The 16,203-nt window shown below is 41.9% G+C and overlaps 1 protein-coding gene across 1 annotated transcript; it reads left to right on the forward strand.

Moving 5' to 3' along the window:
- Nucleotides 1–5,986: 5,986 nt before the first annotated feature.
- Nucleotides 5,987–6,994, forward strand: LOC124173282 (proteoglycan 4-like). The gene has a single exon (XM_046552800.1). The coding sequence runs from the start codon at nucleotides 5,987–5,989 to the stop codon at nucleotides 6,992–6,994; it is 1,008 nt and encodes a 335-aa protein (XP_046408756.1).
- The last annotated feature ends 9,209 nt before the right edge of the window (nucleotides 6,995–16,203 follow it).

The following is a 16,203-nucleotide window of genomic DNA, read 5'->3' on the forward strand; positions in this document are numbered from 1 at the left end:
TTGTATTTTCTTTGGCCAGAGATGCCTTTTTATTTTATTTTTTATTGCTTTTCTTTCATTTTCTAAAGTGTTCTGAAATTTGTTGTACTCTGTGAATTATGACTAATAAAACCTTGTGAATCATAGCCCAGTGGGCAAGGTGGTGCTTAGTGGAACGGAAAAGCCTTAGTTGGGTCTTCGAATCCCGGCAAAAACCTGTTATATTCACTCTGGTTTTTTTTCTTTTTTTTTCCGGGTTTTAAATGTGTCTAGATTTAGTTATTATTGTCTCTTTCCTTATTATGGTATATACCGGATATTTTTGTTTTTGGAAATTACTCTGCTTTGCATCCCTAAATTTTCTGCGATGCAGATTAGTAAATCCACTGCATACAGAAAAAGAAAAAATGAGAATCGCTTCTTTTAACACGGCGGGTATAATAAACCCCTCCAAAATAAACGCATGCTGGGGGGCGTTTAAAGAGGAAAAACTTGATGTTATCATGTTACAGGAGGTTCATAAAGAGGCGAAATGGAATAATGTAAACTTTGCAACGTATGAAAATTTTGCTGAGGGTAACCTAGGTATCATAATTTGCGTAAGAAAAGAATTACAAACAACAAATTGCCGCAGACACAGTTCAGGAAGGATATTAGCCATCAAAACAGAAGGCATACACATAACTAACGTATATGCACCCTCAGGTGCCTTAGGCAGAAAAGAAAGGGACAAGCTGTTTTATAATGATATAATACCTTATGTCAACTGTTTTCACGAACGCGCGGTGATGGGCGGAGACTTTAATACGATTTATAGAAAAGAAGACAGCAACGCAAACCAGCACCGAATAACATACCAAGTTTCAAAATCATTCCACCTACTTATCAACAGCATCAAAGCAATAGATACCGGTTTAATCAAAGGAAAGAACTCACAACAGTACACAAGATTTGGAACCCACTCATACAATAGACTAGACTACATATTTACCTCGGAAAATCTGCAACACAAAATAAAAAATTTCAAAAACCTCCCAATGACCTGGTCAGACCACCACGCCATAATCACGGAAATAGACACAGGAAATTATACACAAATAAATAGACGCAAAAACAACTGGAAAATGAAGGCAGAAATTCTGGAGGATGAAGAAGCCGCAAAAGAAATACGAGAAAAGATAATTCAACTCCTGAACCACCCAGCACTGGACCACAATACTGCAGACTGGTGGGAAAAAATCTTCAAACCCAGAGCGAGGACTACAATACAGAGGATAATCAAACGAAAGGACGACAGGCTGACAAAAACACTCAACTTCTACAGAGAATGCCTAAATGACAGTCTACAAAAAACCCATAGAGACGGAGGAAACAACTTAGAAGAAAAACAGCTGAAGAATACAATCCAAAAATTAGAAGGAGAAAAATACGCCACCAGAAGGTGGCAACAGGAAATATACAATGAAAAGCAAACCCCGACCAGCCTCGCCACCCTGAGAAGAACAATCGAAGTTAAGTCCGCAATACTCCCGAAGCCAATCGCAGATGTAGGGGAAGAGGAAATATTGGACAGAATGAGAGCACACTTCGAGAGGAGATATAACAAGTACGACACTTGGACTGATGATGCAGCACCACAAATACCAGATGGACCCAGACTGACGGAAGAAAAAAAGAAGACTCATGAGGGGAGAATAACAGCGGAGGACTTAGACAACATCAAGCCTAATCTAAAAAGAGGAAAATCACCAGGTGCCGACGGATTCCCCTATGAATTCTATATAAAATTCTGGGATTTACTAAAACCAGCTTTAATAAAACTATTCAACCAGATCAGTACGCAAGGACTAACAACAGAAATGAAACAAGCCATAATCAAACCGGTACCTAAATTGCAGACTCCAACAACCATAGATGACTTCAGACCAATTTCACTACTGAACACAGATTACAAAATTTTCACGCGTATAATTAAAAACAAAATAGAACCCTTAATCACACCATTACTTTACCAACATCAATACGCAGGCCTCAGCAACAGAAGTACTGTAGAAGCTGTGACCATCATTAGAGACCTCCTACTATCATCCCCCGGACCTCTGGATAAATCCCCGGTAATAGCAGCTATAGATCTGGAAAAAGCTTTTGACCTAATTAGATTTGAATGGATAATCAAAATAATGACACAGATGAACCTACCCGACAGCATCACAACAATTATAAAAAACATATATGAAGATACCACCGCAAGAGTACAACTGCAGCACAACGTCTCCAATTCATTCCGTATACGTAATTCCGTGAGACAAGGATGCCCCCTTTCCATGTTATTATTTACATTAGCAATAGATCCAGTACTGAAAGCAATACACAAAGAAGGAATAGGGACGATCAGAAGAGGGGAGCGCTATTCGTCCATAGTATACGCAGATGACCTTACAATTTTTGCAGATCACGAAGACCAACTGGAAAAAATAAAACAAATACTGGAAAAATTCGAACCGGTAGGAATAATAGTGAACCAAAAAAAAACCAAAATCCTTAAATTAACCGAAAAGGAAGACAACAAGAGAAAATTACCCTGGAACGTAGCAAGGAAAATAAAAATACTGGGATTAAGCTGGGAAAAGGACATCACAAATAATATCCGGAACAACTGGGAAGAAGCCCTCCGTATAACCAGGCACAAATGCTTCACATTGAGCCAAAGTAATACGCCCCTGCTTCAAAGAATCAGGAATGTGAATCAACAAATATATCCCGTGCTGTGGTATGTGGCCCACGTCTGGCCCATGCCCAAGAAGACGCACGCAAAAGTAATAAGAGCAACGAATATGTTAATATGGAATGGCTTTCTGATCAAAAAGGAAAGAAGATTAATGTACCTAAACGAAGAAAAAGGCGGACTCCGATTAGAAAATGCGGAAAAGAAAGCAAACCTGATATTAATGAATAGCCACTCTAAAGCCTTCGCTTCGCAGAACAAACAGAGAATTGACCTGGCGGAAGCGGCGATGGAAAGGGGGAAGCGCGTAACATTCCTCAAAGGCCTAAAGGAGAAAATATCACAATTTCGCAAACAAAACAACTATCGCATCATACCGGTAAAAACGTTACTGAAAGAAGACGTCGAGGAAGCAGGAAGAAACACCGAACACCCACCACCTGGAAGGAGAGCATGGCAAAATTTCAAGAAGCTAAAAACCAACATCCAGAAGAAGAGCACACTTTATGAAATACTGTCAGGGATAAACATAACAAATGAAATGAGACACAAGTGCGGACTAATCAACTCGCCAGACTGTCAAACATGCGGTAAAATAGATAACAACACACACACACATTTATTGGTTGTGTAAAAGGCAAAAGAATTTGGAATAAAATTAAGCAGATATACAGATGCTGGGACGCATTTGGAGGCGCCCCAGCAACCGACAAACAGCTGTTGACACTTGACTTCAAACTATTCCCAGACGCAAGAAACAACATTATATGTGCACTGATAGCAAATTATGTAACACTGATTAGGGAAGAGTCCTTAAGCCTCAACAACTACAAAAATGAATGTAACAAAATAAAGATGATCGAAGAGCAGAGAAAATTTCTTATGACTGTATTAGATGATTAGATAATGTAACCCTGTGGATGTTAAAATGTTGATAACAATTGCTTAAAAGTTGTTAAAGTTAAAAAAGCAGATCACTTTCTTTTAAATCATAATACAAACAAGATGTTTAACCAAAAAATAATAATTTTTAACAACTGTAAATATGTATTAGACTCATAAATTTTACGTTCAAATATGCAATTTTAACAACACCCATTGTGTTGTAAATCCAGTGAAAATCTTATACTCTAAAGAGGTCACTTTTAGTTTTATCTATGTTTTAGTTGATTATATGGATACTTGTATGAAAATGTATGTAAATATGTTAAGCAAGACAAACAATGTAAGACCTCTGCAGAGAACAATCCATAGGAATTCAATCTTTTAGGCTCAAACTCTGATGTAATGGTAATAAGTGAACGGTAGCCTCGGGGATCGGCGCCCGACTCACGGACAACAAGGCCGAGTGGGCCAGGTCGGGCGTTCGAATCCCCGGGCCCCCGGAATCAACTGGTTTCTCTTGGTTTTTTCTCCAAAGCCAAATGCTCAGGAAATAACTGTGTAAAACTATTACCAATGATTGTAATCTGATTGTAAATAAAAAAAATTCTTAAAAAAAAAAATACACCGGTTCTCGTCCGATCACCGAAGTTAAGCAACGTCGGGCCCGGATATTACTTGGATGGGTGACCGCCTGGGAACACCGGGTGCTGTTGGTATTACTTTTTATTTTTTTCTATACCCTTAGGAGAACGAATTACACTTTTCCGTCGAAATTTATGCGTAGAAGGGTTTGCATAACATTTTGTTTCACGCACAATGGAATTATTCACATTTCCTTCCAATGAAACGATTTCAAGTCGCACCGTTCACTATTCTACAATTCATAACCTGCCTTGGTATTGGGAGAGAGAAATGAAACAAAAAAAGAAATTAATAATACAGCGAAAAAGATTTTGTTCCACGAACAATGGAGACGATTTTGCACACATTGCATTGCAAGCAAATATTTCTGTATCTGGTTTGTTGCATTCATAACCTATTACTCCAGAAACCGGACTTAACACCGTCAAGCCCGGAAAATGTGGATGAAGAATTTCGAACGCCAAGCATTATCTTTCTTAAAATGATTCCCTTCGGAGAATACTATTTTTCCTATTCGCATTACATAATCCCCTATTGCCTACTAAATTCTTTCAATAAATAAATGCAACCCTTGTGTTGCATCTATCATGAAACAACCGACACAACAACAGGCCACATTTACAAAGCGAGTACAGCTGAAATAAATTGCCATTACACCAACAAGCACACCGTTACTGAGGACATTTTTCAGTAACACATTTTCAAAGATCGACTACAAGAAATAATGGCATTGAGATTTACTTAAGCATCATGGGACTACTGCCTGGAAGTGGTAGCTATCCAACAGAATTTAATGCAAACACACTCGCGAAGAAACCACATCTTCCATCGATTCTCAAGTAGCCACGATCATGATAACTTTTTAAGGATTCGGTTATTTACTCGCCAACGGCCACACCAGACGGACGTGTTTGCGGAGCGCTCTGTTAGTCCGAACCCGAGATAAGATTCCCGGCCGGGAGGCCTGCCTCGGCCGCCCGCGCGAGGCGACGATCGCCCGTTCTGGCGATCGTCTTTTTTTTCCTGTGTTTGACGATCGGGAAATTTTTCCGAAGCAATTATGTGATTTTGTGATTTTCTCTCTACTGACCTACGGGCTATAGTTAGCCATAGTGAAACAGTTTTTGCAAGTTTTCCTTAGTTATTCTACGAGTGGTGTTTTAGTTACTTTTTTGTGTTTTGGCGAGTAGCGGAGTGTGCCCGCCCCTGCCTGCGCGCAGTCTGCGCCGGGCAGGTTTATCACCAGTGATTTCCTTTTCTTTCTCCCCATTTTGCTTGGTGATTTTCCCCCCCAATATGCTCATATTAGTGTGATGATGGAAATCAATCGCACTAACACGATCGTAATAACTACGGAAGAAACGGCGAGATTCGCTACGCCGCTGGAGGCGCACGTTTTTGTCAAGAAGACGTTGGGCCTCGCGGTGGAGGATGTCGACGGGATACAGATTGGCTACAACCGAAGGAATATCTATCTGAAGCTAAAAAATGAAAATATTTTGAAGAAGGTTTTAGAGACGAAGACGAAAACGCTACCATTTCCCACCCAGGAGGGGAAAATTATGACGGCTAATATAGACTCCACGGACGATGCCCCAGTCTTGGTCAAAATCATGTGCCTGCCGCTCGAGTTGCCCATCGCGGTGGTCACCGACGAGCTCAGGCGTTTTGGCGAAATCAAGTCATGCTGGGAAGGGGTGTGGAGGGGGAAGGACCTCCTCGGTGGCACCAGAACCGGCACCTTTTTTTGTGAAAATGGTGATTAAAGCGAACATCCCCTCCTACCTCAATTTCAGAGGCCACAGGGCCCTGATACTTTACGAGGGGCAAAAGAAAACATGTGCCCGGTGCCACGAGGAGGGCCACATTCGTAAGAACTGCCCGCGAAACGACTTTGGAAGACGTTTTGCGGATGTGGCGGCCCGTTCCCCCTCTGCACCCGCTGACGATGAAGAGATAACGGCTGATATCGCCCAGCAACTGTCTACGATGGAGGAAGAACCGTCAGAGCCTGTCCCCCCGAACCCGAAGAGACCCCCCTCCCCGGCTGACATCATCCCTGAACTCAACCCCGAGGGCACCAAAAAGCAAAAATCAGCTGACGATGCCCCAAAGGTCCCATACTCTACGCCCATAGAACTTCCCCCCCTCCCCCAACGAGTGCCGGCCCCTGACCATGCGGAGCGTCATGTCTTCGCGTCTGTTCGGGTCATCGAGTCTCCTGACCAGCAGTCCGATGACGAGGGCGACCCAAAGCCCCCCAAGGAAGAGCCGACTGACACCAGTGGTGCGGAACCAACCTCAGAGCACGTGGAGGATTACGCAGTGGAACATGAGGGTGAAACAATCGAAGACCCTTTTACCCCGGACGAGGCGATTACCATCAGCTTCGTCACTTCCACTTCCCCCTCCACCTCCCCTATCTCCCTTTCCCCTCACAGCTCCCTCTCCGACCTCTCGCATGTCAGCGAGAGGGACCCCATCCCATCCCTCACCCTCAACATGGCGGAGCCAGGCGACCGGCAGGCGACGACCTCCCCCTCACGCTCGCCGTCCCGGGGGGCTGTCCCTCCCAGCGGGAGCCTAAGTGGCAGTGATGGCGAGCCGGAGCGGGGTGTGAGAGAAGGTGGAAGCAGCCAAGAGCAGCCGACGGGTGGCCACGGGCGACGCAGTCGATCCCATAGCGGGTCGTCGAGACGAAAAAGAACGAACAAACAAAAGAAGAACGACGTGCACTCCCAACAAAGTTCACCCCTCACGTAAGTTCTTCTTCCCACTGGCCTGTAATGAAAATTCTCTCTTTAAACATTGCAGGGATTTATAATCCCCTTAAGATAAATTTAATTTTGAATTTTATCAAAACACAAAACATAGACATTGCATGTTTACAAGAGTCATTAGAGGGGATCGTTTGGCCTGACCCCTCTACCGGTCCTTCGCCAATTGCGACGGGCCGGGCCGAGGTACAACTGTTTTAATTAAATCCGGGCTTCCGGTAAGCAATATTAGATTCCACCCTTCAGGGAGAATAACCTCCCTAACGGTATTTGATATCCATGTGGTAAACGTCTACGCTCCTGCGCATGTTGAGCGGAGGGTGGACAGAGATTTGTTTTTAAATGAAACACTGTTGCCGTATTTACATGTCTTTACAGGGAAAGCCATTCTCGCGGGGGATTTTAATTGTACTTATCGCGGCGAAGATCGTCAATCTTCCCGCGCTCGTGTCGAACCTCCGAGCCGGGCTTTTAAAATTTTAATAGATTCCGTGTGCTTAACAGATAGCTTTTTTTAATTATAACTCCGACACCGTGCCATTCACGCGCACGGGCCCAACATCGCGCTCGAGAATTGATTTCATCTTTCTATCCAGAGCCCTTAAACCCTTTCCTCGAACCCCGTATTTATTGCCAGTGTCTCTCTTTGACCACTGTGCCCTTATTTTAGACCTTTCCCTACCCCTACCTTCCCCCACCCCGGTCACTCCCAATGCAACTCCCTTTTGGCGTCTAGATACTCGACTTTTAGAAATGCCTGAGTACACTGAGTTAATCAGGGCGAAGGTAGTTCAGCTGGCTGACTCCTTCGACCCAAACATGGACGCAATTACATGGTGGGAGAGTTTCTTCAAGCCCAAGGCTACCCTCCTGCTGAGAAAAATGTCCAGGCAATGGAGAAAACGAAAAGATGCCACAATAAGATTCTATAGGTTGGCTTTGAAAGAACTCATTACCTTGCCTCGCCGGCCTGATAATTATTACGCCATGGTGCGAGAATTGAAAGGCATTATTCTATCTCATGAAATTGCTCGCTACTCTCCTCGCACATGGCAGCGGGAGATAGATAAGGAGGGGTGGGGCCCGCTGTCCCTCTCCGAGCTCAAGCGAGTGATAAAAATAAAAAATAGACACTCCACTGCAAATATGGATCGCCTCTTAAGCGAGGCGGAGGGACATTTTAAAGGCATCTACGACCGCTACTCTGCTTGGAGTGATGCGCCCTGCCCCCCACTCCCCGTCCGACCAACACTCCCGAACGATGAATCTCTCGAGCTCGAAAGCGCGATCCGAGGGGAGGAGGTGGAGCTGGTTCTCCGCTCCCTCCCCAAGGGTAAGTCACCCGGCTCCGATGGGCTCCCCTACGAGTTTTATGCTGCATGCTGGGATATTTTAACCCCCGTGTTGACGCGAATTTTTAATGTTTCTTTATACTTCCGGCGGCGAGCTGGCTCCAAGTCAGCGGACCGCGGTGATTACCTTATTGCCAAAGAAGGATCGGCCGAAGTCGTATAACGACCTACGGCCGATCGCCTTATTAAACTGTGATATTAAAATTTTTAGTCGAATTTAAAAAAACAGATTCTCGGCCGTTGCCGATTTGATTTTAGATAAATCCCAGTATGCGGTCTCAAAAGAACGTAGCATCCTGGATGCTTCGGCTTTGCTGAGAGACCTTTTTATCACGCCAAACAGTAATCCTTTTTATTGTGTTTTAGCTATAGATCTCAGCAAAGTCTTTGATTTTATTAGGATCGAGTTCATTTTAACTGTTTTAAAACGAATGGCTTTTCCTGATGTTTTTATTAATGTAATTAAATTATTATACACAGAAGCCACGGCGTGTCTTCGGGTTGGGGGAGGGTTTTCAGGGCCCTTTTCAATTCAGAATTCAGTCCGTCAGGGGTGGCCCTTTCCATGGCTCTCTTTGCAGAGGCCATGGACCCTCTAATTAGAGGATTACAGCTGGCGGGGTTGGCATTGAGCGTTTTGGCTCAAAAATTACCGAAATTGTGTTCGCCGATGACATTACTCTTTCCATCGACGACCACTAGCAGATGGCAACTGCTCGTGAAGTAATCGAGGCGTACACGGCGGGGGGAGTGGTAATTAACCACGTAAAAAGTAAGGCAATCGTCTTACAAGGGACTTCCCGTCTAATCCCTGCTGGAAGGTGACACAGGATCCAGTCAAAATTCTCGGTATATGGTGGGAGAAGCCAATCCTCGCCATGCTCGAGCATAATTGGGATGAGGTCCTTAAGACAATAAAATTCAACATTGGTAAATACACTTGCATCTCCCTGCCCCTGACGGCTAGCCTTAAATTAATTAATACTTTGATTTACCCGAAGATTTGGTTCGTGGCGCACACATGGCCACTTACACGAAAACACCATGCACAACTCATTACACTTACAAACAGCATGGTGTGGCATAAAATGCCGCGCAAGGTGAAACGGCAACAGATGTATTTGAGCGGCGTTAAGGGGGGGGTTGACCTCATTAATGCCGAAATAAAAGCGCGAGTGATCTATTGCAAGATCGCATTTAGGATTCTGGGAGGGGACTCGCCGGAGAGGAGTGCGTTGCTTAAGGCGGCGTGGGCCACCGGCAGCGCCGCCTCTCACGAGTTAAAAAGATCGCTCGCATCAGCGCGGGCGGTCGCCGATTTTATTTGCACGGGCGAGGCATTCACAGTCAAGCGATTGTACGAACGCGTTTTAAGGGGAGGGGAGGGGGGTTCTGCGCCACCCTCCGCCAACTCGTGGAGGAACTGGGCGGCATGCAGGGTGGAGGAGTGTGTCGCTAGTATTATGTGTTGCGTGATTGCGGGCCTTCAGCTCACGAGGGTAAATTTACATATGATGGGACTGGCTGACACGCCCCTCTGTCCTGTGTGTTACCGCATGGACGATCTGCCCCAACATGTTCTTGGCTGTGGGGATAGTCCGAGGGCATGGAAGGCTACCAGAGATATTTTTTTTTATATTTAGACTACTTTTCTAGTTGTGCCCGGCTAGATGCTTTCAAACTTCTGACACTAAATTTTAAATTATTTCCTTCTTTTAAAACAAATACTCTCTCGGCCATCATCTCCAAATTTGTTTTCTTAACTCTGCATAAAAAGCCAGTGGGAGAAGGACTATTACGTTTTGTGATGTGTGCACCACTATCCGGCGCACCGCCGAACTTTCGTTCATTTCAGAAGAATGTTTTTATTGACATTGTTGATCATGATCCTGGGTAGTGTTATACCCAAACTGGAAAAAAAAACAAAAATATGCCTAGTGCAAAACTTGAACTCATTGAATAGTGATCTACTTACTACTAAATTCATATGAACTGTATTTTTAGACTGCATTCCCATGAGAAAGATTCTTTTTCTATGATCATTTTTACTTATTATTTTGTTTCATTCTTTTCTTTTTGCTCCTTCAGGGCTTAATAAAAACAAAAACAAACAATTGTAAACGCTTTGCGGGCACGACAACTGGAACCTTCTTTGCAAAAATAGTGATAAAAACCAACATTCCTTCACATCTGAATATTTACGGTCACCGTACTCTTATTTTATATGAAGAACAAAAGAAGACCATGTGCCCGCTGCCATGAATAGCGTCACATCCGGAAAGTCCGAGAAACGAAATCGGCAGACGTTTCGCGGATGTGGCGGCTTCGGCTGCCTCTGCACATGCCGACGATGAAGAGACGGTGGCGGACATAGCCCAGCAGCTATCATCATTAGAGGCCGATCCGGCAAAAGACATCACTCCAGCCGCGAAGAGGCCCCCCTCCCCCTCGGAAATTGTATCTCTTATTTGAATGTTACTAGGTGCTTATTTTGTTGCTAGTTACTCGGATTCGTCAATTGATTTGAGCCTACCTCGTATTAAAGCCTGAAATCATCTATTTAAATTTTTGAAATTTACAATGTATTTTTTCCCTACATTACAGGAAACAGATATTGAGAGAATAAGCTGTGCAACTCCAGCTCGGAATAGTGAATCAATTCAAGCAATACTTGATGTGGTTTGCAACACAAAAACGTCGAGCCACACCAGAAAATTTTCCACAGCGGACGATGGAAGATATGGAGCAATTGGATGGAGATCTTGGCAATGAGTCGGTGAAGAGTGATATGGTAGGCCTGTTTTTAAGTCCTAGTTTATTATGTTTCATTTAATACTGTCGTTTGAGATGTCTTTTTGACTTTTTAACTTACTATAAACTTCATTAACATCATTTTGTGGCATCAAGTTTGGCCTGAACCTGGCCAAAAAATCATGAAATTAATATTGTAGGCTTGTTTGTACGAAAGTAGGTATGTCTAACTCATTCATGGATTACTCTTTACCATGTAGTTTATTTATTTTACAGGTAACTTATTAGAGTCGTGTAGGGGGAGTTCATCTTGTAGATGTAACAAAAAGAATGTTATCAAGGTTTATGACTGACAATGTTGCATCTCAATTCAGCTGGGATGGGCAGAGAAGAACATAATTTAAAACTTTCAACTAACAAAAGTCAAATATTTTTTCATGGCGAACTTCATCCTTTGGTGTATTTAACTTTGCACCCGTGCGCGTGACTACGTACAAAGTAACTTGTTCCTTCAGTGCTTTGATAATAAATTGTCATATTTTTGTGCATATGTATGTATATTATATCACATGTTATTTACCTACTCATAGATACTTTTAGCAGTGCTAAAAGGAAAGCGGCAAGGGCGGAATATACTTCGTCTATATCTGACACGGATCCAGAGGGGGAGAGGAGGAGCGTTAAGCGGCCCAACCGCTTTCTCTCCGAAAGTGAAGGAGAAGTTCCGAAGAGGAGTGTTTCAAGTGTAGAAGAAAGTGAAGAGGATCCACTTAGAGAAGTGGAGCCAGGAGAGGCTCCAACGATGAGCCAGGTCCCTGTGCCCAAATTTCCCTGGAATTCGGGCAACAGGATCTGGAAACTGATGGTGCCGGTGGAGAGAAAAATGGCGTGTATTTTATTATTTATTTACTTGTAGGTATTGTATATGTTTGGATCCATTTACTATTAATTCATTTTGCTTTTTTAAGGTTACATTGAAGGAAGCGATGAAAGTTCTGCACTCTCTTAACTACCAAATGAAGTCAATGAGGGCCAACCTTTTGAAGTAGGGGCAGTGCAAGTGCTCTTGTAGGCATGGAGAGACTGAGCAGCTGCCAAAGAGCACTTTCTCAACAATTTTGCCAATTAACGATGAAGAGGCAACGACTACATTGTGCTTAGATTTAAGGAATGAATCCACGAGGGAGAATCTGCTAAGAGGAGCAAAATTTCCATTTATTGACAAATATTTTCTAAATTATTTTTTGTTATTGATTGTTAACATTTTCCCAGGTGAATGAGTTATGATATGCGGCAGGGTCTACAGAGGTGCACACAGAGCGCAACATAATGAGGAAGTAATTCACTAATGATCTGTGCAAACAGTATAACTGCTGTGGGAAGAAGAATTTATCTTCGCTACCCGTATACGGCTGCATTGAAAGTAAGTTTTGGTTCTTGTCATTGTACTGGATAAAAGTAAAACATGGTTTGGGTTATGCATATTAGTGATATGGAATAAGTTTCTGTTCCTACTTGGTCGTTTCATTCAAATTTTAGTATTAGTAGCTTCACTGGCTTATTGAGTATTGTGTTCTCATTATTATTCATTCTTTCTCAAGCAATGCTGTAAATGCTCATTGCTTGTAATTTTCTTTGGAAAAAGTTCTTTGAATTGTATTTTGAAATGAAATCAACCTCATTAACTAGAGGGAATTCACAATAAAAATTTTTTGGTTTGTATTATCTCAACAGGAGCAGTGCGGAAAGGTTTCCCAAATGTTGCTGATGCAAGCCTCAGATTCCTAATTGGGCGCTACCTGACTGGTGCCATTGACCGGGAAGGATGGAGGAAGGCCAGGGAGAACGGCAACAAATTATAATTTGTATGAAAAATATCTCCCTTATTTTCATTGAAAATTCGGTCCAGATGGCTATATTTTAGATGTAAATCAAATGTTTGATTGTAAGATCATATGATTAATTTCATTCATTCGGTATTCATATGCTTCTTCTAGTATTTGTTAGCACAATTCCTAAGTTGGTTCGTCGATCCTCCACAGAGGATCAGACGTCCATTTCCTTGACAAAAAAAATTTTGTCGACATATTTTTTCTCCCTTTGAATTAATGAATACCCAAGCTGAGTTCTGAATATCTCAATGTTTGAAAAAAAATAGCTACATTTAGCCTGTAAAGATATTTCAGTCTGCCTCTGTAGATATCTGTAACATATAAACAGTTGTATGTCAGTATTATTGTATCCTTTGTGTATAAATTGAAATTGATGACCGATGACAATTTCCTTTTGTTGACAGTTTTATGCTGAAATTGTAATGTGTCAATTATAATAAATTGTATTATTTGTCTTGCAACTAAATTATTTTCCTTAGTATTGATAGAATTCTATTTTAAGGTTTTAACTTAAGGTAATGAAAAGTGGGCATGGTTACTTGGATTTTAAAATTCTTTTTGTCTTAAGCCTATGCCGAGCTGACACTGGATTGCTACCTGGGTAGTTACTTGGACTCTGCCCTAGTAACACAGTCTGTTGGCCCAACGTAGTTTTTTGGTAGGCATCGTTGGGAAAGCATTGGGGACATTTTGGTTGGAGAGCCTATACTATCCCAATGAAGGGCCAACAAAGGTTTCCCAACGGGAAATTCGTTACGTTGCCAACTTACGGCCAACGCTGGGCCAACTTCTATATTTCAGCAGTTAATGAAGGCCTGTTTACACGATACATTAACACGTACGAGTTAATGTATACGTTTGAGTGAATGATTTTTGTGGATTTTTGTGCGTAGTTGATTTTCAACCTTTTTTGTTGCGTGCTTGGTATTTTCTTTGGCTATTATTTATACTATAACATGTGTTAACTGTTGGTATATGTATTAGTGAATCATTTTCCTCTCTTATCTTTGAGAGATATGGGCTGAGATCCACCGAAAATTAGAAAAAAAACTAAATGATAAATCGAATTTTGGTTCATTAGCTTCCCATTTCTGTACAGCAACAGCCTTGAAACTATGCCATCTTAGATAAACGGCTATATTATAAATATTATGAAGTGAAACCATATAATATAAAATTTTTATAACAATATCCGTCTTAATTTTGAAATTTCTGCGCTAAAAGTCAACTTTTACCTCAGCGCTATCTTTTGATATACATAGCAACGACTGCAAACACTGTGCGCACATGCGTAAAAGACAACTGTGTGCGCCGGATCAGCATCATCAGCATCTGGACTTCAGGACTCGCGTTGCTCGTGTGCACGTGTGGTGATTAATAGGAACTGCTTTCTTTGTGTGTGAATGCAATTACTTTGAGGTAAGTGCATAAATATTTTTTTCAATTTTTTATTCGTAGTAGACCATGGAACCTATTATGTGCAAAGGGTACTTGCCTTCGTCGTCTCTGTAACATGTTCTTAAGTACGGTCAATGATTCTCTTTGGTAGTCCTATTGTTTGATGGTCATAAGTATCGGGAACTGCTTTATTTTCTGTAGAGCACTAGGAAGTTGCTTTAATGTATTGCGGTATCCTTTATGGCGCCGTGTAATGCCTCCATTCTCTTTCTCCGGTCAATACGTCTAATAATGTTAGTTATTCTTCATTTCTCATAGAATGTAGTGTTGTTGAGTTTTCGGAGAGCAGTGGTGGAGGTTTGGGGGTAGTTCATGAGACGTGGTTGACCCCTCGTAAAAGAGAAACATATTGGCCCAGCACAAAAAACAGTTCACTATTCAACCGAGCTTTAAGTGGAGGCATGCCTCCTAAAGATGATTGGGTTGTTTGTAGCATAAGAAAGATTTTTTATACCACTGGTAAGTTATGTACGATAAGAAGGAGCATGCATTGATTTGTAAGTTTCAGCGATGTTTACACGACATCTACTCGTATTATTTTCGCGTAGAAAATCGTCTCATAAATGTAAATTGTAATTTCAGATGACCTGTTAAAGGCAAGAAGTAAGGAACGTGAGGCACAGTATACTTCAGATATCACCTCCGAATTCGAAGCACCTAAGATAAAAAGAAGAAAGATCCGGCCTAGAAGGTTAATTGAGTCGTCAAGTGACGAAGATGAAGGAAGTGAGAACACTGGGATTGCTAATACTGCAGCGATAAGGTCATATCCATCTCCTCCAGGGGATTGTGGTGGACCGGAAGTGACTGATTCCGTTAACGTCAGTGCAGGTAGGTTCCATGTAATGGATATGTATATACTGTACCTTTTTGATAACAACTGAGTGTTTACAGCTAGTATTGCCATTCATATATCCGGTACTTTTACTCTTTTCATAGATGACAATGTCAATATCCCACGTTGTTCGACGGTTCAAGATCCGACTGTACATATAGAAGGTGCGAGTTCACTAAGAAAAGGTAGTTATAGTGTTAAATGGTAGCAGTTTTATTGGGGCTTGTCCGTGATTTGAATCTTGAGATACGACGGCTGTGTCGTTGTCTTTTCTAGCATTCATTGTCATATCGAAGCATTTTGCGCGGCTGGAAATGAAAGTTGACGACATTCAGCTGCAACAGTTGGAAATCTTAAAAAAAAATCCAGAGTCTTCTGCTAGTACTCAAGCCTCCACCCTGCCAAATCACCTTTCATTGCCATGTGAAAGCCATGGTGACCTCGAGGAGATTGATAAGTGGATTGCACTGAGCACTGGAAATGAAACTTCTTTGGTAAGTGTTAACTTGCCCCACTTATTTTCGGAGCATCTCAGTATTTTGTTTTTGTAACTTTCTTTTAATCAGTTTCTTTGAATTCCTTGACAAAGTTAAAGCTGAATATTGAATTTTTAGTCAGGCAATGTAATAAGTGTGAAGTGAAATCTAGTGTTAAAATTTTGGATTATCTTGCATTGGTTTTGGTCCTTTTGTTAAATGTTCCTCATTAATATGGAATATCTCTCTCTCCCTCCAAAGGAAGTGATACTCAGCCTTTTGGATGGAAAAAAGTGCAGCACATTATCAGTGGAATTTTGGGGTTTTTATTTGAAAATAAACTGGCATGTCACTATAATTGGACTGGAAGAAACCAGAAAAAAGAATTGAGAAGTTTAAAATTAATGAAGGTTTGAATGAAGGTCGAGATT

Source organism: Ischnura elegans (genome assembly GCF_921293095.1).
Source record: "Ischnura elegans chromosome 13 unlocalized genomic scaffold, ioIscEleg1.1 SUPER_13_unloc_4, whole genome shotgun sequence".
In the NCBI taxonomy this organism is placed as follows: domain Eukaryota; kingdom Metazoa; phylum Arthropoda; class Insecta; order Odonata; family Coenagrionidae; genus Ischnura; species Ischnura elegans.